This window comes from Cricetulus griseus, chromosome 7 (genome assembly GCF_003668045.3).
Source record: "Cricetulus griseus strain 17A/GY chromosome 7, alternate assembly CriGri-PICRH-1.0, whole genome shotgun sequence".
Taxonomy (NCBI): Eukaryota; Metazoa; Chordata; class Mammalia; order Rodentia; family Cricetidae; genus Cricetulus; species Cricetulus griseus.
The window spans coordinates 8,248,672-8,272,833 of record NC_048600.1 but is presented as its reverse complement, the minus strand read 5'-3'; the positions used below and the strand labels follow the sequence as shown (position 1 = coordinate 8,272,833).

At 42.6% G+C, this 24,162-nt stretch overlaps 1 protein-coding gene across 1 annotated transcript in view; it reads left to right on the top strand.

Annotated features, from left to right (window-relative positions):
• The window catches only part of Rasgrp3 (RAS guanyl releasing protein 3), a 68,009-nt gene extending 49,369 nt beyond the window's left edge, over positions 1-18,640 (top strand). Inside the window, exons 12-18 of the mRNA XM_035448290.1 lie at positions 582-698; positions 3,859-3,974; positions 6,584-6,731; positions 13,654-13,690; positions 13,919-14,044; positions 14,504-14,865; positions 16,762-18,640. Coding sequence (XP_035304181.1) covers positions 582-698; positions 3,859-3,974; positions 6,584-6,731; positions 13,654-13,690; positions 13,919-14,044; positions 14,504-14,865; positions 16,762-16,770 — 915 coding nt within the window. The 3' untranslated portion in view covers positions 16,771-18,640. The remainder of the gene's footprint in view (positions 1-581; positions 699-3,858; positions 3,975-6,583; positions 6,732-13,653; positions 13,691-13,918; positions 14,045-14,503; positions 14,866-16,761) is intronic.
• The last annotated feature ends 5,522 nt before the right edge of the window (positions 18,641-24,162 follow it).

The following is a 24,162-nucleotide window of genomic DNA, read 5'->3' as shown; positions in this document are numbered from 1 at the left end:
TGGGGCTGTAATCAGAGCCATTAAACAACCCTGGTCCATCCCTGAGTGGGAGACTACAGACCTGGGGAAACTCCTAGCTAACCCGAGGCATTAAGGATGAAACACCGACACATCTAGTTATCTCTGGAGGGCTCTCAGTCCATGCTGGAAACTGGAGTTCATGGTTTATTCAAGCATCCTCTTAAATAGCTTTCCAACAGCGGGAGGCTAAGACAATGAGATGGTAAGTTCCAGTGCTACAGAGCAAGGGACCGTGTCTCAAAAAGCCCAAACTAAGGTAGAGCATGTTTTGAGTTACTGGTTAGATTCTATCAACAAAAGATGTTTGTTTGTAAACTTGTGAAGCTGGGTATGGTGTCCTGGGGGGGGGGCAGAGGCAAGAGGATCTATACAAATTTGAGCCCAGCACAGTCTATGTTGTCCCTGTTCTACTTGGGTGTCATAGTGAGACACTGTTTCTAATAAATAAACACTTGAGCACTATAGAAACTTAAGTTTTTGCTGCTATTTATATATCAAATTTTCTCTCTTGGTGGATCAAGGTCCAGTTAATGTTGAAAAATGTGTGTGTGTTCTTTTAGCAGCCTACCTCCCCTACAACACCCAACAAGCCCGTGGTGCCCCTGGAGTGGGCTTCAGGAGTGATACCAAAGCCAGACCCCACAATCATCAACAAACACATAAGGAAGTTGGTTGAGGTAAGTAAGAGGAGGAGAATAAGCAGAGGGTTCTAGAAAGCCTCTTTCTCTTTCCTGAGTGTTCTGTGAGCGTCCAGAAATCAGATGACCATGAAAACAGCTCTTGGGCAATTAGGAACACTTTAGCTTGATTGAGGAACAAGTTCCTCAGCTGACACTCATGCTGTCTGCATTGGCCACAAGAGGAGACTTTATCAGAAAGAACCTCTTTGTCCCTTGTCTTTTTTGTTTGTTTTGTTTTTCCAGACAGGGTTTCTCTGTGTAGCTTTGGCTGTCCTGGGACTTCATCTGTAGCCCAGAATAGACTCGAACTGAGAACTCACAGTGATCCCTGTGCCTCCGCCTCCCAAGTGCTGGGATTAAAGGCATGCACCACCACCGTCGGGCTCTGTCTCTTGTCTGTGTCTTCTTATTTACCCAAGTATTCTCAGGTCCTTCTAGCTTTCTCCCTGGGCATTTGCCACCACCACCACCCCACCCCCCCACCCCACCCACCCCCACCGTCACTGCCACCAGAAGGACTTTAGGGATTAGAATTTCTCATGGAAAACCCACTCCAGATGAGTTTGCTACTTCACAGCAGGGAACTATCCTGTAAACTGGTTTATTTCACCTGCTGTATAGGATGAGAGTTTTATGACACAGTCACATGATGCCACTGAGGTCAGAAAAACATCACTCAGTCTAAGTCAAGGTTCTTTCAGGGTTCTCCCTGGAGAAAGCAAAAGCAGATCAGTGCTGCCCCCATGTCATCCCAGCACTTGGGAGGCTGAGGCAGAAGGACGGTGAGTTTGAGGGCAGCCTGGTCAAGGGATGGGAAAGAGAGAGGCGGGGGGCGAGCACAGTAGAGTAGAAGTACAAACGCACAAACGTAGAGGAAGAAGTGGCAATGTCTGTGGTTGGAAATTGATTAAACCCCTGCTGTCTTGGACTGGTACATCATCTAGTACAATAAAATTGAATCTCTGAGATGGACTATCTATGGGACAGATAGTGCTCTCTCCTGGAAGGGGATGTTCAGAAGAATAAAAGAATATTTTTTGTGTTGGAAAACCTAGGGATTTGGCAATTGCTGAGAGAGGTTTTATGTTGTGCATGAGGCAGAAAGAAATAGTTAAAAGGCATAGTGCTGATGCATATGAGAGGCTGAGAGTCAAGAGAGTTAAAGGCAAATAGAACTACACAACAGGACCCTATCTCAAGAACAAGTAAGCTGAGTGCTGGAAAGATTGCTCGGTGGTTAAAAGGACTTCCTGCTCCTCTTTGGGGCATGGATTTGATTCCCAGCCCTCACATTGGGTGACTAACAGCCAACCGCAACTCCAGCTAGGGGATGCAACACCACTATGGCTTTCATGGGTACCTGAATGCATGTGCATGAACACATGGCACACGGGCATGCAGACAATTTAAAAATAAAATGCACCTTAAGCAAGGATGCAAAGAAACTGAAAACCCAAGCAAGCCAAAGAAAACCACAAAGGTGGTGAGGAAGGGACTTTTGCTGAGGGAAGAGCCTGAGAAGACCATGTAATCCAGGGCAAAGAGGAATAGAGTTTGGGGGCCAAAAGGACCCAAGGAGGGCATTGCACATATCAGGATGCTCTGATTACAAAAAATGAGAAGTAGAGACCTTCCTTCCTTCTTTCCTTCCTTCTTTTCTTCCTTCCTTCCTTCCTTCCTTCCTTCCTTCCTTCCTTCCTTCCTTCTTGATATCCTTTTCTCCCTCATTTTCTTGCATCTTTTAAAATTAGCACATAACCTATTAGATTTCATTATGGCATTGTCAAACAAGTTTTGTTTTTGTTTGTTCTCCTGGCTTCCTCCACCACTATCCTCAGTCCCTATCTCTGTTTGTACCCTCCACCCCTGGTAACCACTTTACTGCTTTTTTGTCTCATATATCCTGTCGTTCTCCCAACACCTCCTAATTCCCTCTCACGATTTTCCTTCTGTTTCCCCAGCTTAGACCCACACCCACACAGACGTAGAAACATTCAAACCTAAGATCTGCACGTTTGAGAGAGAATTGTGATTTTTTTTTCTTCTTGGATCTAGGTCACCTCATTTAATATCACATTTTCCAGATCTACCCATTTTTATGGAAATTTCAAATTTCTTTTTTTCAAACAGCTGAATAAAAATTTTTCCAGTGTATGTCGTTGAATATTTTTTATTTTTGTTTTTTGTTTTTCAATACAGGGTTTCTACATATAGCTTTGGAGCCTGTCCTGGCACTCGCTCTATAAATCAGGCTGGCCTCAAAATCACTGAGATCTGTTGGCCTCTGACTCCCAAGTGCTGGGATTAAAGGCATGTGTCACCACTGCCTGACTGAATAGCCATACTTTTTATAGAGTATAAGAATTTCGTAAAAGAAACTTTAGTAAAAGTTCGTAAATGAAATGAATTGTCCCTTATTTGATTAAGCTAAAGGTAAGCTTTGTAATCCAAGCTGGGTCAATCTGTCACCAAGGAAGTAGGATTGGATTGATGGGAGTAGAGATTTGGGGTGTGAGATTCTCTTCTGAGCAGGGGCAGCCTGCTCGATGAGATGGGTCCAGATAAATGCTTTGCTTTAAATTGCATGTGTTGGGGACTCTCTGCACAAGCTGTCACATCTCCTATTGTCAAGTAGACCCTTAGAATACTTGATTTGTGTTGGGGAGTGTTCGTGCTCTTCTCTTACAATTCTGAATGATTTTTAAACTGTATATTGACTTTTATTTGAACTGTAGAATTGATTGTTTCATCTGTAAACATTTCTTCCTTCTAAATTTGAGTAAAAAAATTCTTACTGGGATTTTGATAGGGATAAAATTCAACATGTATTTTCAATTTTTGAGGTATTTTAAATTTCTAAAGTTTCATTTTCTACTTTTATGGCATTATAATAAAAAAAACTCACCAACCTAATTCCTACTCAATTCTGAGGTCTCAGTTTAGACTTTTCTTTCCCCAGGAAATCTTTCTTTATCTACATTCCAAACTCCAAGCCCTCCACAAACTACTTATGGTTTTATAGTGTTAAATAAACTTTGAGTTTACAGCTCTTCACCAGATCCTAGGCTCTTGGATTGAATGGATAATCCACTTATTATTTCAAGTTTAGTGCCTGACTTACACATGCTTGTGATGAATACTTGTCTATCCTTTGCAGTCTGTGTTTCGAAACTATGATCATGACCACGATGGATACATCTCCCAAGAGGACTTTGAGAGCATAGCTGCCAATTTCCCCTTCCTGGATTCCTTCTGTGTGCTAGACAAAGATCAGTAAGTTCCATTTTGTCATTTCCAATGGCTCTAGTTTAAAGCAGAAGAAAATCTAGGGGCAGGCAAACCTGCAGCCTGCATCCTGACAAGCCATGCCCTATTGTTCTAAACATGACCCGTTGGGTGTTGTCACAGGGCAGAGCACATCTCTATTAAACACAAGTGCCCATTTGCAAATGAACCAGCTGTTGGCTTCTTTCAATACTTCTACGGCTTCACTACCAACTCTGAAACCCCCATCAAGACAAATAGGAGTGACAAACCTGAGAGCAGATGCCTGTAGTCCAGGCTACTTGGCAAGCTCAAGGCCTGCTTAGGCTACAGAAAAAGAATTCAGTATCGGCCTGGACAACTTAATCAGTGAAACCATGGCTCAAAATAAAAATTACTAAAAGAGGACTGAGGGTTAAGCTCAGGGTGAAGAACTCCTGTGCAGAACTTCCCCCAGCTTTAAGTCCAGTACCCGAATGACTGGCCAACATTCTTCTTTCTGGTAACTCACAGAGTAAGCTCCCTCTATTTTGTGGTTCTACATACATCTCTTGGTTCCTGGAATTCCTAGCATATGAGAGAAGACATGGTAGACAGGCCCAGGAGTTTCTTCAGCTCCTTGATCTTTGAGTACTTTATACCACATCTGATGGAAGTTGGAAGCTCCTGTGCCTGGAGCAACTATTTATCAGAAGATCTATATGATGTAAGCTGGGATATATGCTAGGCAGCAAGCACCTCCTTTCTCTGTTGAGCCATGTAAGAACATGAGCTAGGTTGCTGCCTGGTGGTTTAGCTCCATTTGCCCTATTGCCCTTATGGTATAGTAAGTGGATCCCTGGGGCATGTATGATTCATTGTTTTTACACACACACACACACACACACACACACACACACACACACACACACACATTTCATTATACATATGCACATATGTATGTGCATATATGTCTTTCTAAATGAATGTACTTCCAATAAGACTTTTGTGTTTGTTTGTGACTGATGCATGTGTCTCATGTGTCTGAAGATATTGTGGGATGTTTTTTTAAGGGTGGGAAAGATACTAGATGACTTAATTTTATAAATTCTAAGTATGACTCAAGTTATTTTGCATATGAGATTGAAAAAAGGATCTTAAGTCTGGGGTGCAATTATGGCATCATTGATCAAAACAGGGGAACCTGTGGTCATTCAAGTTGGAAAGGAAGATAGGGGACTTTGGCATGTCTGTGTTGATTTTGAGGGGCATGTACAAGGAGAGATGCCTAGAAGTTATTGAAGATGTAGCATGAAATATGTGAGAACAGTCGGGCCTGGAGGTGCACGATGAGTTTTCAGCCCCACAATGTTAGCTGGTTGCCAGACAGAGCTCAATGTAATATTCCATTCCAGTGAGAAATTTAGGGAAATGAGATCAGGACTTGGGAAATGAGCCCACAGGACTTCCCTTCCCACTATCGGATTCTGTACAAGGAACAGAAAGGGGACCAAAAGGGGAAAGACTAAAGCAGAACAACACAGAATTGTAAGCTCCATAGAGAAGAGAGTGTAAATAAGTAAATAATGTCCCTGCATCACACACTGCCATGATGTCAGCGATTTTAAAGATTGAGAGGAGGTCACAGTACTGTCCTCAGTGACATTTTCAGTAGGATGGCAGTGGGAGGAGCTTGACTGGGTGGTGTAGAATGATGGCAGAAAATGCTAATGAGTGATATCTTTGACAATGTTGGGAGTTGCTAAGAGAACTACCAGTGCTGGAGAGACAGCAGGAACATGGAGAGAGATTGGAGGAGAAGGGAAGTATTGGGCATTTCTGTAAACCCAAGAAATAGGTGAGATGATTGAGCAGTGTGTTTGGTCCTTACTGATAGACAAATGACAATCGAGGTGGTTATAAGAAGAGAATACGGAGCAGGGCATTGGTGGTGCATGCCTTTCATCCCAGCAGTTGGGAGGCAGAGACAGGTGGATCTCTGTGAGTTCAAGACCAGCCTGGTCTACAAGAACTAGTTCCAGGACAGCCTCCAAAGCCACAGAGAAACCCTGTCTCGAAAAACCGGGGGGGGGGGAAGAGAAGAGAATACAGAGGTGGACCAGGAAAGTGAGTAGAAGAGGAGTCACTCTGTGTAGAGATCTGGAGGATTTACTCTAGTTAAGCGGTGGGTCTGGAGGACACACATGCAAAGGTCAGTGGGGGAGCAGCCTGCAGTGAATTAGGCTGAATAAAGTTGAGAAGGACAGCAGCAATTTCAACCTTATTACTAGTTGAGGACTAGAAATATGACCTTCTGGAAGCTCCTATTCAGTAATAAAGATAACTTTTGAACCAGAGCACACAGGCTATGTGTACAGCCATATAACCACACACACATAACCTGAATATTTGTGTATGCACACACATACTCACAGATACACACACACACACACACACACACAGCATCTACTTATTGGAGGAGGCTTTGAATACTTCATGTGTCTTTTGAGACTCATCCTCCTCTTGGATGTTTAGGAAAAGTTAACATTTCTCATTTGCTTTAGGTCACAAGGGTTTGGAAGGTGAGTGCTAGAGTGTGACAACCTCTTAGTGATGCCCTTTTTTGACTTTCCTAACAGGGACGGCCTAATTAGCAAGGATGAAATGATGGCTTATTTCCTGAGAGCTAAATCCCAGCTACACTGCAAAATGGGACCAGGATTTATCCATAATTTTCAGGAGATGAACTATCTCAAGCCGACCTTCTGTGAACACTGTGCGGGCTTTGTAAGTGAGATTTTCAGTTTTTATTTTTGCAGCACCTTAGAAAGGTAGGGAAGTGATTTACTCAGTAAAAATCCATTTTCTTCCTTTCGTCAGAAATAAAATGTGTCTTGGTCCCCTGAAATTAAAGATGAAATGAAAACTGAGATTTGTGAGCTTAGCTATGCTCTTAGAGTAACCCCAGTCAAGACAGGGAAGGTTGCTGAGCCCCGTTAGCTTGAGAGAGAGCTTCTACTATTACCATCTGCCAAGTGAAGTGTAAGCCTAGCTCTGGCATCCATCACCACTCTTGCTAATAGTTGCTATAAAGAGGATCATTTATCTTAGCCAGTTCCTTCTAGTACTCATTTAACATATTAGTCACTACATCCATCATGGCATGGCTCAATACTTCCCGACTCAAAGAGGGGGGAAAAGAAACACCACTGGGGATAAGGTAGTCATGATAATAAATAACATTTATTTAATGCATGATGGTAACAGAGTCCCTGGATGGTGATGTAAGGAATCCCCACAGCACACCTTTTAGGCAGGCTTTTTTTTTTTTTTCCCCACATTTGGCCTATGAAGATGGAGAGGTATAGGATGGCTAACCCAAGTCCTCAAAAGAGTATGAACTCAAACACAGGGTACTCTGAGTGTGAGCCCTGTCTGCCTTTACCACCGCAGCACATGAAGACTGTACACCAGTAATTCTTAACCTGTGGGTTGTGACCTCTTTGGGGGTAGAATGACCTTTTCACAGGGATAGAATATCAGATATCCTGCATATCAGGTACTACAATATGATTCAAAACATTAGCAAAAGTACAGTTATGAAGTAGTAATGAAAATAATTTTATGGTTGGGGGTCACTACAACATAAGGAACTGTATTAAAGGTCATAACATTAGGAAGGGTGAGAACCAGTGTTGTATACCTACCCTGACACCGGGTAATGGGGCCAGCGTTCAGCCCTCTCTTACCAGATTCTTGGACTCTAATTACTTTCCAATTGGTACTCAAGTAAAAGAAAGTGAAAAATTAGAGGTGAGGGTGGCATAGCACCTAAGTATGATAACTACCAGAGCTTAACCGTTGGTATTATTTAGCCATCGCATCCCAGTGTTGACTGCATCTGGGCTGCCTGTCAATCACTTTTCCCATCCCATGCCTGAAGGACTGGCTCTGTGAGACCAAGGGGACACAGCTCTCTGAGAATAGGTATGTAAGAGTCAGCCTCTACTTTTCAGACAGTTCCTGGTACTGATGGCAGCCCGCAGATCTCCCTAGCCAGGCTTGCTTCATGAATGCCAAGGATAGAGAAATCCCTTTTCTGTTAGCATCTCTATTGGGTGTACAAATGCATGTCCTTTTTAGTGTGTCTCTTGTTTCTCTATTCTCATGGGGATTTGGGGAAGTTAATAAGTCTGAAAATGCAAGCAGAGTTAGACCACGAGTACCACTGCCCTGCAAAGTTTGAGCCTTTGAATGAAAAGGTCAGACTGAGTGGACTCTCCAAGGCATATCTGAGAATCAAGATGATTAGCTGGCCTCTGGTGGTGTATGAGGTACTTATGCCATCTCACAGTGTTTGCTGTTGCTGACTCCTTCCTTCCTACATGGGGATACCTGTTTAGTACAAGAAGGAAGGTGGTCCATTTGGGATCCACGTCTTCCCGCCAACTCATCTGGCTACAGTTGCTGACGCTGGGCTCTGCTGCACCTGGTATGAAGTACAAAACTCTGGACCCCGGGTCTGGAACCTTGGCTTTGAACCTCAGTTTTGCCCCCTCTAACTCCATGTCATTAATGACTATCAATATGTCTGTTTTCCTATTTGTAAAAGATAGTCAGTACGATGGACGGTGGTGGCATGTGCCTTTAATCACAGAACTCAGGAGGCAGAGGTCCATGGATCTCTGTGAGTTCAAGGAAAGCCTTGTCTACAGAGCAAGTCCAGGACAGGCTCCAAAACCCTGTCTCAAAAGAACCAAAAAGCCAAAAGCCAAAAAAGGATAGTCAATATACTACTTAACCTGTCAAGTTGTTGGGGAGATAAATAACACTACGTGTGTTACCAGTCGGAAAGTGCCAAGGGGATGAGAAAAAGAAACAGTTTAAAAATTTTTGAAAGTATTCTCTTGGTACTTTTAGAGGTTGCATGAAATTAACTCTTTTAATCTTATTCCTTTTAATTTTCAAAATATATTTAATTTCATTAGGATAGCTTGACTTGATCTTTGTTCACATCATACCCAAGGGTCCATTGATCTTCAAGGGATTTATAAATACACCTCTAAAGATACATCCTTGAAAGGAATTATGAGAATGCCAGGAACCATTTTCCAGCACCTGGGCCATCTGCTTTTGAAATAAATTCTATTTTAAGGAAGGCAGTACATGTAGTTGAGAATCTGTATTGTGAACTGAACTGAACTGAAAGTGTGTTGGTAATCCCCGTATTTTATAGAAGAAGAAACTGAAGGTTGGAGAAGAGAGTTGGTTCCCCAAGGTCACAAGACATTAGCAACTGTGGCACAAACCCCAGACAGCTCTCCTAACTCTCATTCCATTGTTCTTTATATTATAAAGAATTTCAAGTATTGTACAAGCCCATGTTCTTAGATCAAAGGAGCCTGGGAAATGCTCCCAAGCCTCACCTAAGCAGGGCTGCCTTTGGCTGTCGTTGGCTGGCACACTGACCCAGTGCCTTTTCCTGGCAGGGTTTCCTTCTGGCTCAGGAAACCATGTCCTGTAAGGACTCTTGCTTGATTATATCTGTTTTCAGCAGCTCTGCAATGATGTTAATAGTGTACTGCATGTCCATATTCGGGTACCCTATCTTTAGGGGTGGGGTGGGATCTCATTCAATAGTTCAGGATGACCTTGAACTTGAGACCTTTCTTCCTTAGTCTTCTGAATGCTGGGATTAGACACAAGCACCACCAAGCAGGAAAGGATTCTTCCTCCTCTCTTTCTTTCCTCTTTTTCTTGAAGATCGATTTTTTTTCTCACAGAATAGATCCTGATTATCGTTTCCCCTTCCTCTACTCCTCCTATTTCCTCCCCATGTAGCCTTCCATCCAGATCCACCTCTTTATGTCTCTCATTAGAAAAAAACAGGTTTCTAAGGGATAATAATAAAATAAACAAAAAATAACATATTGGAAAAGGACAAAACAAATAAACAGAAGAAAAAGAGTCCAAGAGAAGGTACAAGAAACAGATACAGATTGTTTGAATTCTCAGGAATCCCATAAAAACACTAAACTGGAAGCCATAATATAGATCCCAAAGACCTGTGCAGGCCCTGTGCATGCTGCCTTTGCCTCTGTGAGTTCATATGTGTTCTGATCCTGATGATTTAGAGGGCCTTGCTTTCTTGGTGTCCTCCATCCTTTCTGGCTCTTATACTCTTTCTGCCTCCTCTAATGTAGAGTTCCCTGAGCCTGGAGGGGAGGGATTTGATGGAAACTTCCCATTAGGGCTGAGTGTTCCAAGGCCTCTCAGTCTCTGCATATTGTCTGACTGTGAGTCTCCGTATTTGTTCCTATCTGCTGCAGGAGGAAGCTTCTCTGATGATGGCTGAGCAAGGCACGGATCTATGAGTACAGGAGAATGTCCTTAGGAGTCATTTCATTGTTATGTTTCTTCAATATCACAGTAATTGGGTTTCCCCCAGGTCTCTGGCCTGTCTAGTTTCAAGTTCTTGATCACTCAAGTTGGGTTCCATCTTGTAGAGTGAGCCTTAAAGAGTCAAGTCAGACATTGATTGGCTACTCCTACAAGCTTTGTGCCACCATAGCACTAGAATATCTTGCAGGCAGGACTCCAATTGTAAATCAAAGTGTTTGGAGCTGAGTTGGTGTTTACATTTCTTCTTTAGTAGCATGCAGACATGTACCAAAGACACTAGCACATAGGGTGAAGGCTCTATGTAGGCACCAGACTTCTCTATGTTCCATGATCTATGTAGGTGTTGTCTTCAGCAATTGGACCTTGCCATTAGTTTATAGGGAGCAACCTATACTCTTAGCAATAGCCTGGGTTGTTTGGGGGTTCCCATGGGACCCCTTTGGCCAACAACATAATAAATGTGTCTCATTCCTGGTACAGGGAGCTTTATTTGGTGATGAGATGTCCAGTTGGGACTGTGTCTCCCCCATTATTCGGAGATTTTTTTCAGATCAATTTCATATATGTATATATTTTAAGAGGCTTCTACTGATTTAGGCTTCCATACTAGTCCTCAAATGGCCCTTATTTTTACCTGACTCTCCACATATGTGTTCTCTGCCTTCTTCCCCCTCTTGCTTCCACTTGATTTTCCTCTTCCAACATCCCCAATCCATCCATAACTATCTATTCTATTCTATTCTATTCTATTCTATTCTATTCTATTCTCTTCGGGAGATCTGTCTGTCCCTACTCATCCCTTACTTTGTACTTAATCTCTGTGGTTCTATGGACTATAACTTGGTTATCATTGCCTGCATGTATGTCTGTGTGATATTGTCAGGGTGTCTGGGACTGAACCACCGACAGTTGTGAGCTGCCATGTGGGTGCTGGGAATTGAATGTGGATCCTTTGGAAGAGTAGACAGTGCTCTTAACTGGTGAGCCATCTTTCCAGCCCCCAGCTAGATGATTTTTAAAGCTTTCTGGGCTCTTGAGAAGATGTAACTAACCTGACCACCAACTTCCACTTTCTTCCCCCAGCCAGTCTCCTATGGCACTCTACTCCGAGGTGCTGCCAGTCTGTGGTAAGGAAATCTTCCCTATCCAGAGGCAAACTGCAGCCCTGCTAGAGGCATTTGCCTCTTAGTGTGTTCTCATGGACCTTGGCACTGTGAAAGATCAAAGGACTCTCTGGGGTCCCCTGGTGGAGTTGCCTTGGCTGAAGGAGAGAAAGGGGCTGCCACCCCCACACCCTTATGTCACTCTGCATTAGTAACTCTGAGGGCCAGATGCCCATCCATGCATTGTGAACAGTGTTCCCACTACTCTCAGGATGCCATTGGCCCAATTCTTCTCGGCATCATTTTATTAATCAAGCAACAAGCACCTAGCCTCACCCATAAGGAGGTTGGGAGTTTTCCCAGTTTAAGCCCACTAAACTGAGCTGATCCTAGTACTGAATGTGCTGGTCTCCCTGCTGCCCCTGGGCAAATGTTATAAGAAGGTAGAAAGAACCGCAGGGCAAGGGCACCTTCCTCACAATGTTGAGAACTGTGAGGAAGGCAAAGCCCCCACTGTTCCTGGAGTTTTTAGGGTCAGAACCTTGGATCCAGGAGCCCCACCAAGCTAGGCTTAGCCACTTGACCTCAAGAGGCACTTAAGACAAATAATGGGTGATTCAATGCAGCCACATTGAGAAGAGGAACAAAGAAAGAGGAACAGCAAGACTCCATCAAGTCTGTCTTCTGAGTTCTGACACTGCAGGTTTAGGCTTAAATAGAGCAAGAATCACACATGACCAAACTGTCCTTGTTGAAGTGTGGTTTGGCCCAGTTGTGAACCATCATTGTCTGAGCTCCAGTCTCTCCTGTCATGTGGTCTGAGAAGCTGTCAGAGAATTGTGGGAATGCTCTTAAAGGAGACAAGCCCTTCCTCTTGCTGGCCTGGAACTTCAACCTTTGCTTCTCTGGGCATGAGATTGCTGGAAGCCCCCGATCCTTGAGAGCCATGGCTTCATTCAGGAGCTTGAGGGGAGAAGGGAAGGGGATATGGGGCTCTCTAGAATATCTTCATTTCTGCCAGGATGCTACACCACAGCCAAGACTGTGCCCTGAGCAGCTTGCAAAAAGACTCCTTGTTGAACTTGAGGCATTTGTCATGTCAAAGGACAAAATTAAAGTTCCAGTTAAAGATTCTTGGTAGTACTCTTTTAGATGCTAAAACCAGGTACCATGTGGCCATTCCACAAAACAGTAAGTTTGCAATGAGTTGAGCAGCAGAAGTTGATTTTATAGACAGGGAGAGAAGCTGAAGCAAAGGGGATTGGTCCCTCCCTCTGCATGGAAGCAGGAGTGTGTGGGGGGACAATAGCAAATAAGCCAGGCATGAAGGCACATGCTGGTAATCATTGCTTGTGAGGCTGAGGCAGGAGGATTGGGAGTTCAAGACCAGCCTGGGCTACATTATGAGAGCCCGACTAAACAAAACAAGGAAAAAAAAAAAAAAAACCTGATAGCATGAGTTCCCTTTACCTTCTTGTTTAAGAAGTTAGCTGTAGGTAACAAATTGAAACTGGCCATTTAGGGAGAATTTGGCTGTTGTTTCTCCGGATCCCTGGGAAGGTCCAATAAATGCTTAGTTTCAGCATTGTGGTGTGGGGCATTAGTATAGGTGATTGTATTCTGATTTTATTCCAATGTGTTGGGGTCTTGTGCAGCAGCTGAGTCCTTCATAAGGCCCACTTTTAGTTAGCAATCACTTCCTACTAGCTAACTTCGGGGAAGTCACCACATCCTTGATTGGCAGAGTCAGAGCCTTTCTGACTTCTCCCTCAGCCTTGCTGCAGTCATGGTGCATAATAAGATATTTGCCCCTTCTCTACCTGGAAAAATCCGAATTAGTAAGTGCATGCTTAGACGACTTCCTTTCCTGTAGAGGGTGCCACAAGCAGCCAGGAGCATTACGAAGAAAGACAGGTGAGTTTTCTTATACATTTGGATTGAGAGTCCCTCACCAACGTCTAAACAACATATTGACTTACTAACTTTAATTTCCCATGTCAACTACCATTTGGTTCCAAGAAAGACAAGGGACGTTGTTACCACAGCTGGAGGGCTGGGAGAAGGCTCCTCTCCGGCAGGAAGGGTGTCCAGGGCAGCTACATCCTGTTTGTGAGCTGACTTCCCAGGTCTTCTGCCTCTGTGGATTTGTTTTCTTTCTAGGCTTCTCTTCCCACACCCTGACATTCCTTTGTCTTCTGTTTCAGCTCTGGGGCATAATCAAACAAGGCTACAAATGCAAAGGTAATACCTGTTAAGTCATGGACATTTGGGGTAGGATGCTCTTGGCCTGATTGAGCACTTAGATCTCTTGGAGTTAATATGTGCTGGAAGAAAGCCCTGAACTTCCCAGAGCCATCCCTGAAATTCAGATTGGGGGAGGGGAGGGCTAGCAGCTCCTGTGTCACTCTAGAAGCTGAGTCAGACACTCCTGCATCACACTTACCAGTGGCACCTTTGGGGTCTTTTCAGACTGTGGAGCCAACTGTCACAAACAGTGCAAAGACCTCCTGGTTCTGGCCTGCAGGAGACTTGCCCGGGCGCCCTCATTGGGCAGCAACCCTGGGTCACTGCCTGGAAGCCCAGCCTTGCCCCCAGGTAATACTCTACGTTCTTCACTGCCACTGTGTCTCTCCACCTGTCTATTGGGAAGCTCCACCCATCCCTGTTCCTCCCATCCCAGACCCCACCCCCGAGAAAGCCGGCCATCTGCGGCTCCACCCCCGAGGGCATTAAATGCCCCCTCCTCGTGGTTTCCCCTCGTGGTTTTCTCCTCTTCCCTTGGGGTCACCCCGAATGCTTTGCTCAGATTAAATCTGGATTTATTAATTCGGCCTGATCTGATTTATTACATAGGTGGCGGAGGAAACCAGCAACCTGGGATCCAATATTTTCCAGTGAGCTCACTCACATGCTCACCTGCTGCTAATTTAATTCTAGCCCTAGTCAGTTTCTCTGGGACCTTGCCTATCAGATTCCTGGCTTCTGTACTCACAATGATGAGTTGCTACTGAACAGACTGATGCCAAATAATCATCACTCTCCTCTCCCCTCTAGTGCAGGATGAGGTGTTTGAGTTTCCTGGGGTCGCTGCTGGACACCGCGACCTGGACAGCAGAGCCATCACGCTGGTTACAGGCTCTTCTCGTAAAATCTCCGTGAGGCTACAGCGAGCCACCACTAGTCAAGCTACACAGACAGAACCTGTGTGGTCAGAAGCTGACTGGGGAGACTCGGGGTCCCATACGTTCCCCAAAATGAAATCCAAGTTCCATGACAAAGCAGCTAAGGACAAAGGCTTTGCCAAATGGGAAAACGAGAAGCCCATGGTACAAGGTGGTGTGGATGTGGTAGACAGAGGCACTGCATTCGAACCTGACCAGGATGAAGGGCAAGATGAAGCCAAACAGGACGGTGAGGTCAGTGCTGGGAAAACACAACTAGAATCCGAAAGGAGGAGACTGAGGGTGCTGATGTGGGCATCGTAGCTCTGCAAAATAGCCTCATGACTTCAAAACCGATGCAATTGGAAATCAAGACGTATCCCTTTTAGAGCTACTGGCTAGTTACATGATCTGGAACATGATTTTTTGCCCCTTGAATCTGTTTCAGCATGCTGAAAACTAAAATAGAATTCTGAAATGTAAGGAGGTCATATCTGTATCTCAATGGTACATCAGGGACCTGTGACTGTGTAATATATTCAAATATCAGTGCATTGCAGGTTAGCTTCATTTCCCAAGGCAGTGTCAGGGCTCACATTCAGGGAAGACTTGTAAATAGAGAATAAGAACTCTTGTCAATATCCCAGAAAAAAGAGGGGTGGGAATCCAAGATGTCAAGGCTGCAAGGTTCTATAAAGTGGACTCTATCACCCAAGAATCACACTCAGGTCACCCGCAGTAAACTGGCATGCACATGGAATGTTAAAATATGCTGAAATTATAAATTGATTCAAGATGGAGATAATTTAATAGTCAACAGTCCGTGGTGTGTTAAGAAAACAGATTTGGGATCATCAAATACTCCTAGTCTGAAAAGTAACATATTTATTGGGAAATCAAGTTCACACTGTGTGAGTATATAGTGTAAATGTATACAATCAGACATATGCATATGTATGCATCTAAATTCTCTTAGTGCCCTTATATGTATTATAGCACAGATTTCTTAGATGGAAACATTTGAACAAGGAGCATTTTGAAGGAGGGACTACTGTTTGGTACAGAACCCTATGAGAACACCCGTTTATTGTATATGAACTCTGAGAGTAAGACTCACAAGTGAAGTGTGGAAGTCTGTTTTTTGTTTAATGATTTATTTGTTTGTATCTGAGTATGCTCATGTATGTATGTGTGTATGAATATGTGCACCTGCACACATGTGCCAGGATGCATGCACTGAGGTCAGAAACGGGTGTTATGGCCTCCTCTATCCTCTCTCTCTCTCTCTCTCTCTCTCTCTCTCTCTCTCTCTCTCTCTATTCAGGGGTCTATCTCTGAATCTGGAGGTCATGTTTCCTATGCTAGGCCCGAAGCTAGTTAGCTGTAGTCCCATTATGTCCCATTGGATTTTTTTTTTTAATGTTTCAGAACAGTTTTATGGTAGTCCTTTCGGGAAGAATCCAGTATTATTTAAAATTATTGGCAAAGTTACATGTATTTTACATACCTGAAAGTTTTTAGAATGTTGAAATAATTGAAGAAAGGGTAATAGGTGAATAGATTTCAATAAATCTTACAAAAGCCTTATCTTTAAAAAAAAAAAAAAGCAAGTGCAGCAAGCATTTTGAGACACTGCCCATCTTTCTGATACCCGTTCTTTTTTGTGTCTTGTTTTTGTTTTTAAATTTATTTTTGTGCAGAGGTTAAGAGCACTGACTGCTCTTCCAGAGGTCCTGAGTTCAATTCCCAGCAACCACATGGTGACTCACAACCATCCGTTATGAGATCTGGTGCCCTCTTCTGGTGTGCAGATATACATGGAAGCAGAATGTTGTATACATAATAAATAAATAAAATCTTTAAAAAAATTATTTTTGAGTTTCAGTGTCACACTATCTTGCTTGGAGCTAGCCTCCAACTCCTCGGCTCAAGGGACCCTCCTCAGATTCTCAAGTAGCAGGGACTACAGGCTCAGGGCCTATCTGGTTGGCTCTATGATCTTTTAATTCCTTCCTAGATGTGTAAACTATGAGGCACTGGTCATTGGCGGTCTTCCCTCACACACAGTCATCTGGAAAACAACATTCTAGGTTTGCTCTCCTTTTGTTCAGTGAGACCCAACTATGCAACAGGCTCTGCTTTGTCTTGCAGGATGGCTGAGTTCAAGCTGGGGAAACTGAAGGCAATTGTGTCAGCTTTAGGGAGAAGAAAAACTCTGAAAAGCACCCCCAGCCCGGGAATCGATCTGCTCATGCTCACGGCTTCATGTCTTCGTGGGATCTCCGTGACTGGACTACGGGGCGGAGGATTTACGCTGACTCTGAACTATTAATTTCCCACACTCTGCCCTGCTGAGATGCCACGAACACTTATACAGTCAGTGGTTTCTCACATCTCTCTAGAGCCATTTATATGCAGGGAACTGAGAGCTTTGGCTCACACTCTAAACTCAAAACTTGGTTCTTTCTGGCCAATGTAATTTTTACGAATTGTGGTGTGTGCGCGCGCGCGTGTGTGTAGGGGTGTCTCATAAGGAGGTGAGTCTGAGCTCCTTTTGTGTGCCTTTTAGATGGAAACTCTGAGGATACTTAGCTGTAAGAATTTTTCCAGCTACTATCACACAGTGGCTGTGGGGTGCAATGCCACATGTGTGTATCACCTAGGTCTCACTGATCCTGCATCACTAAGAGGAAAAGCCCGCAAGCTCCGCTCATATTTATACAAGCTACAGTGGGGAAAAAAAGTATATGCCTGGCCACCTAATTATTTTCCCTAATCTTCCTGAAGATTCCCAAAATAGGTTGTTAATTAAGGAATTAAATCAAGTTCTATGGGATAAAATTTGGTTAAAACAAAACAAAACAAAAAACAAAAACAATGGAACAGAGAAAAATGACTGAATTTCTAGTTGAAAAGGAGAGCAACCAGTTTGGAAAAGCCAAAAGAAATCTTAGGATTCTTGTTTTAAATAACTTCTGGATGCAAAAAGTAGCTTAACTTCTTCCTGATAAATTCTCATCCACACTTGAAGAATATCCGCAGAAAGAAAAATCATCATAACCCTCAACTATGGACTGATATTTATGCCTTTAAAACATTAATAACTTAAAGCCTTCCTTTGGATGTGTACCTTATGATTCATGATGCTCAGAAACAGAGACACAGCCAGGTTGGGGTTACACAACTCTACCATGCACTTGGGACATGAGGTAGGAGGACCCTCAAGTCTGAGGTCAGCCTAGGAAACTTAGCAAGGTTCTAACAAAACTAGTAATAAAATAAAAGAAAATTGAGGTGATGGAGTCTGTCATTGAGGGATCCATTTGATGCTAAATGGCCAGTCAGAAAATCTTTCACAGTGGTACCCTGGTCCACATTTGAGGGCTAACATGTATGCATCCCATGGACACCAATTGTGTTTTTGTTGGAGAAAGGGTCAGCTCTGGTCCTTAGAAACTGAGAGCATGAGAACACAAAGGCTAAGTGGTTCCAGTGTCTTCATCTGTCATCTGGGTGCTGGGAATTGAACCCAGGTCCCCTGGAAGAACAGGCAGTGCTCTTAACCACTGAGCCATCTCTCCAACCCTGGTTCCAGGGGGCAGAGCTGATGTAATATGCCCTGAAGGTTCTGGAATGGGGAATGAGTGAGACTGGGAATATTGAAGCCATTGATTGAAGGAGCTGTGATTAAGCTAGATATGAACTCACTTAACAGTGCCAAGCACCTCAGAGGGCAGTGGTGTTGGACCCATGTATATACACTATCTGTTACTAGTCATAAATACAGCTAAATACATGTTAATGAATTAAAACCAGAAAATGGTAACTTAAGTAGAAGGAAACCCTTCTTGAAAAAAAAATCAGAAAGAAACCTGTTAAGGAATGTTGGACTTTTTATATTTCTTTTCAGAGGAGTTATTTCACTTGCCATTTGGGTTGGATATTTATGCGTTTTCATATACAGGAGGAATTTTGTATTTCTAGTCTTCGCATGATAAGGAAACAAAATGTACCTTCAATGAAAAATAAACACAAAAAGAAATAGCATGTGTATTGTATGTGTGTATATAGCATGTGTATTGCATGTGTGTATATAGCATGTGTATTGCATGTGTGTATATAGCATGTGTATTGTATGTGTGTATATAGCATGTGTATTGCATGTGTGTATATAGCATGTGTATTGCATGTGTGTATATAGCATGTGATTGAATGTGTGTATATAGCATGTGTATTGTATGTGTGTATATAGCATGTGATTGAATGTGTGTATATAGCATGTGTATTGTATGTGTATATATAGCATGTGATTGAATGTGTGTATATAGCATGTGTATTGTATGTGTGTATATAGCATGTGTATATGCCTGTGCATTATGCAAACACAACTGTTATTAGCCTGCTGAAGAGGAATCTTAATCCATAATGAAGCTGTTTCACAATTTTGATTATACCATTGACTTACAACCAATGGTGACTTTAATGATGACTTCAATTTTCCCGAGTCAACAAAATAAAATAGACAAGCCCATGACAAAGCAAAAAACAAACAAAACAAAAAAATGGTTTTGCTTCCTCCAGACCTTTTTTTTTTGTAGTAGATTGTCATTTTGATTTTCTTCTTTTTTAAGAAAAGTCTTGTTTTATGTTTATGGATGCCCAAGATAAAACTTATCAAACTGTGGCTCTAAAACACCTCCGGAATACAATTTACACTGGATTTAACACCCCTTCTCCACCGAGTATGCAAGTGTACCACATGCATGCAGTACCCTCAGAGGCCAGAAGAGGGCGCCAGATGCCCTGAAACTAGTTGTTAGCTGCCTTGTAGGTACCGGGAATTGATCCTGGTTCCTCTGAAAGCACAATCGGTGCTCTTAAGCCCTGCGTCATCTTTCCAGCCTCATTTTTATATTCTATGGGTAACTAGGGAGATAGGGTCTCGCTGTGTACTCGAGAATGGCCTATAATTTTCTAGGTAGCCCAGGCTGACCCCACACTTGAGAGTACCACATAGTATCCTGCCACTGCTACTTTGAAGCAAGGGCAGAGCCAAAGTCTACAGTGAATTACATAGGTCAGGGTATATTAGCTACTTCCATTGATTCTTCACTGATGTGCATAATGCAGAGCAGCTGCACCTGGCCTTTGAAGGCTTTTGTTGAAGGTCCACCTCCTCACCAATGTCCCCAGACTTCAACTGTAACATCCTCTGCAATGTCTAAGAGCTTTGCTGTTGGAAAACCATGGCGGCAGGCTCCTGAGATAGGAGCACCAAACTGTTTACTGGTGACAGGAAGCCCCTAAGGTCCTCAAAGAGTCATAGTGCATTTGTCAAAGCTAATGACAGCAAGATTCTGGATTGACCAATATAAAACTTAGCAAACTGGAATACAACTTACACTGCACTTACATCCCTTCTCCACCGTCTACAGTCACCCGATATATAGGACGTGCTGGATACACTTATAGGAGCCTCAGCTTCATTATGCAAAAAGACGTTTAATCACTTTCAATGACTTCAGAGAGATACTAATTCAATTAAAATTTGTGTCAAAATTTACTTTAAAAAGAAATATAAATGAAAATGTTTAAAAAGCATATGAAGATGAGCTCTCCTCCTCCTTCTGTTCCCTCCTCCTGGTCTAACACCTGTGTATTCTTTTTCTATTTGAAATCAGGTGGTCAAGACGAAGTAACTAAATGAGTAAATTAGTTTAGAGGATATATATATATATATATATATATAGTGCACATGTAAATGGGCCAAAGCATAAATATGTTTAAAAGGCTAAGAGAATTTAGCTCTTTACAGTGAGTTAAGAGGGAAGTAGAAATTAGCTTTCAAAATTAAAGTGTACCATGCATTGGAAAGTGGGTTAGGCTTTAGAATTAGAGAAAGTGGGTAAGCACAGGAAAGGACTTCATTTTCAAGACTTCTTGGGATGTAGGAGTCTTCTGGCTGCACCAGACTCAGCTGGGTAGAACTAAGGGGCACACAAGCTCTCAGATGAAAACAGTTCCTTCATCCTGTCCCCTAGAGTCTTAGTGGCAGTCATATGGAATTTGTGTCCACTGAGAATGGATGTGTCAGGAGTACAGGGGAAACATCCTTCATTCATTTCAATAAGCAACTGGCCCAAACACTTCAAAAATAAAACATTACAAAACTGGGGGAGGGTCAAATACCATAACCCAATGCAATGTTAGGTAGGGACCATGGTTATATTCTGGGTCAAAGATTTTTTTTTTTTAAATCAGTTTTTCTATGGTAACTAGGAAAATTGAAATGTGAACTATATGTTACACCATGATAATAGCAAGTGACTTCTCATTCACTTGAATATGACAATGACTTTTTGGTTATGTGGAAGAACACGTTTAGGAGGAGCCTGTAGACTAGTTAGGGAAGAAATACCCACATAAGCAAGATGGTGGTGCTTTCCACACCTATGACTAACATGTAGCTGTATGCCTGGCTGTAAAGTACTTTTAAATGGTCTATTTTTGTTAAAGTTTCTATTGCACAGTGTGATAATGCAATGACAAGATTTTTAAAATACTGACTCCAGGAGAAACGTTTTTAAAAAAACTTTCCTGGACATTTCTAGTTCTAAAAAATTCCAGGGAAAAGACACATTTATCTTTATTATAAATCAGTTTAAAAGTAGCAATGAATAGGGCTGGAGAGATGGCTCAGAGGTTAAGAGCACTGACTGCTCTTCCAGAGGTCCTGAGTTCAATTCCCAGCAATCACATGGTGACTCACAACCATCCGTTATGAAATCTGGTGCCCTCTTCTGGTGTGCAGATATACATGGAAGCAGAATGTTGTATACATAAAAAATAAATAAAATCTTTAAAAAAAAAGTAGCAATGAACATAAAGCAAAACATGGACAGATCTCAGTCTTAAGCCCGGAGGAGGAGCTGGCCCCAGGTCAGTATTGATCAGGTCTTAACAGGAGGCTATGGGCAGACTGGATTAAGTGGCTATGTTATTTAACAAACCACAAACAGAACAGGCAATATTAGTCCCTCTCTCTTGTGTTTTGGATAAAAGTTCACAATTAAAACAGCACAAGAACCCAGAGCACACTAGAACTTACACTGTTGGCTGGGGAAACACAAACCTGACATCTCATGAGAAAACAAACAAACGGCTACAGAACATAGGAAAAATTGTTCTTCGAATTCCTCCAAGAATTCAGGCAGCTTTCATGGGTCCCTGATTCACACAAACCATGGATGGAGTAAACATTTACAGCTGCTTTAATGTACTAAGTTTTAGGGTATTTTACCTCACCATGGACAATGAATTCAGTGTCTTCCAGGGCAAGAACACGATGACTTTTGCAATTATCCTGTTCACCAGGGAGAAAAATAAGCATCTCTGGCAGATAAAAGTCGTTTGTCACCAGTTTTCTTCAGGTTTGTCCCTGGACCCCAATTTACAGCAAACAGAGGTCAAACACGGAAATCTGTAACATGAAAGTTTTATTTTCACTTTGCTCAGTTAGTGATATAACCAACCAACAGGCACATGACAATGAGCACCAGGCCCGCACTATCCTGATGTGGAGCGTCTAAACCGACTCGTGCTGTGAATACAGAACATATCAGAACTCAAGGACTTATCACAGGACAGAGGACAGAAATGCCATTAGTTCTCATACTGACTGTGAGTTGCAGTAACATTTTGGATATGTTAACTTTTCAGCTTCATTTCATTTTTTATCCTCTTAGCTACTTTAAACTTAAAATTCCATCCATTATGTGAGTTATGCTGAATTTTAGATAGGGATGTTGCTGGCTATATGAAACTGTCTTAAACAACAACAACAACAAAAACCCATCAAGATTGTTCTTAATTTTTGACCAAGTAATTAGGCATCTGAGAATTTCTTCTAAAGATAATGAGGTTGACAATGAGTAGCAATTGCAATTACATATGGAGGCTCATTGAATCTCCGCACTAGGGCCCAAGTCCCTAGTAATAAAGGCCCTAGGTAGCCTGTGAAATGAGCGGTGGAGCCAGGGTCCACTGTCACCTGCACCCAGAATCCTTAACCTCATTTATGAGCACTTGAGCTATACTAGAACATAAGAGAATTACAAATAAAGTTTTCACACACACACACACACACACACAATTCTTGAAAATGGTTGGAAACAGCTCCAAATCCATGAAGGCACGGTTTAATAAAGTGTTATGCAAACACAATGCAATACCCATTCCTTTTTAAATTTTTATTTATTTGTATTTCATGGACATTGGTCTGCATGTCTGTCTGTGTGAGGATGTCAGATCCCCTGGAACTGGAGCTATAGACAGTTCTGAGCTGCCATGTGGGTGCTGGGAATTGAAACTGGGTCCTCTGGAAAAGCAGCCAGTGCTCTTCACTGTTGAGCCATCTCTCCAGCCCCCATTCTTATTTTTATTTAATGAGTGAAGAATATGGGAAAGTGTCTGAGATATTTTGTGTGTGTACCAAACACACAAACCACTAAGGCAACAACAACAAATAGTAAAAATAAACCATGATTTATTTCCACAAGATTCTATGTCTGATCCATTACCTTTCCCCTCTCATCTAAGGGAATTCTGGAGTTGAATCAGAATTCTGATTGAATATCCCAATGCAAAATTCTTGGATCCTTGTTCCAGCTGACCCAAATCTTTATTGCCAAGCATTTTCTTGAATTTTCAGATGAAACATATCCCTGGAATATTACATTTTCTTCTTACATTTTTCTTACAATAGACACTTTTCAGACAGGAGAGCTCACCATACCCTGGGCTACTCAGCAGGTGCTAACACCTCATTAAATGTGTTGTAATCACTCTTGCTAATGGTATGATTATTAATGTAAACATCCCTTCTGGTAATCATTTTCCTGCATGTAGTGGACACTGTGGGGGGACTGGAAAATTTGACTCCCTAGTTGGCAGCTGCTAGACTTTTTTTTTTAAATAAAGATTTATTTATTTATTATGTATGTAGAGTTCTGCCCGCAGGACAGAAGGCATCAGATCTCACTATACATGGTTGTGAGCCACCACGTGGAATTGAACTCAGGATCACTGAAAGAACAGCCAGGACTCTCAATCACTGAGCCATCTCTCAAGCCCCCTAGGTGCTGGACTCTTTTTTTTGTTGTTGTTGTTTTTTGTTTTTCGAGACAGGGTTTCTCTGTGGCTTTGGAGACTGTCCTGGAACTAGCTTTTGTAGACCAGGCTGGTCTCGAACTCACTGAGATCAGCCTGCCTCTGCATCCCAAGTGCTGGGATTAAAGGCCTGCGTACCCCCCACCCCCACCCCCACAGCCCAGCACTGGACTCTTCTTTGCTGTCCTGGATACTTTGAACAAAATAACTGTCTGTTATACCACTAGCCAACCCATCCTTAAGTCAGGGTCCACCGTCTCAAATACTCCACAGATGCCTTGAAGAAACTACAGGCCCACAACTGCTTGCTCTGGCTTCTGAAGGTACAACCACAGCTATGACTCAAAAAGTTTGTACCAGGCCTTTCCCTATCACACACCTTGG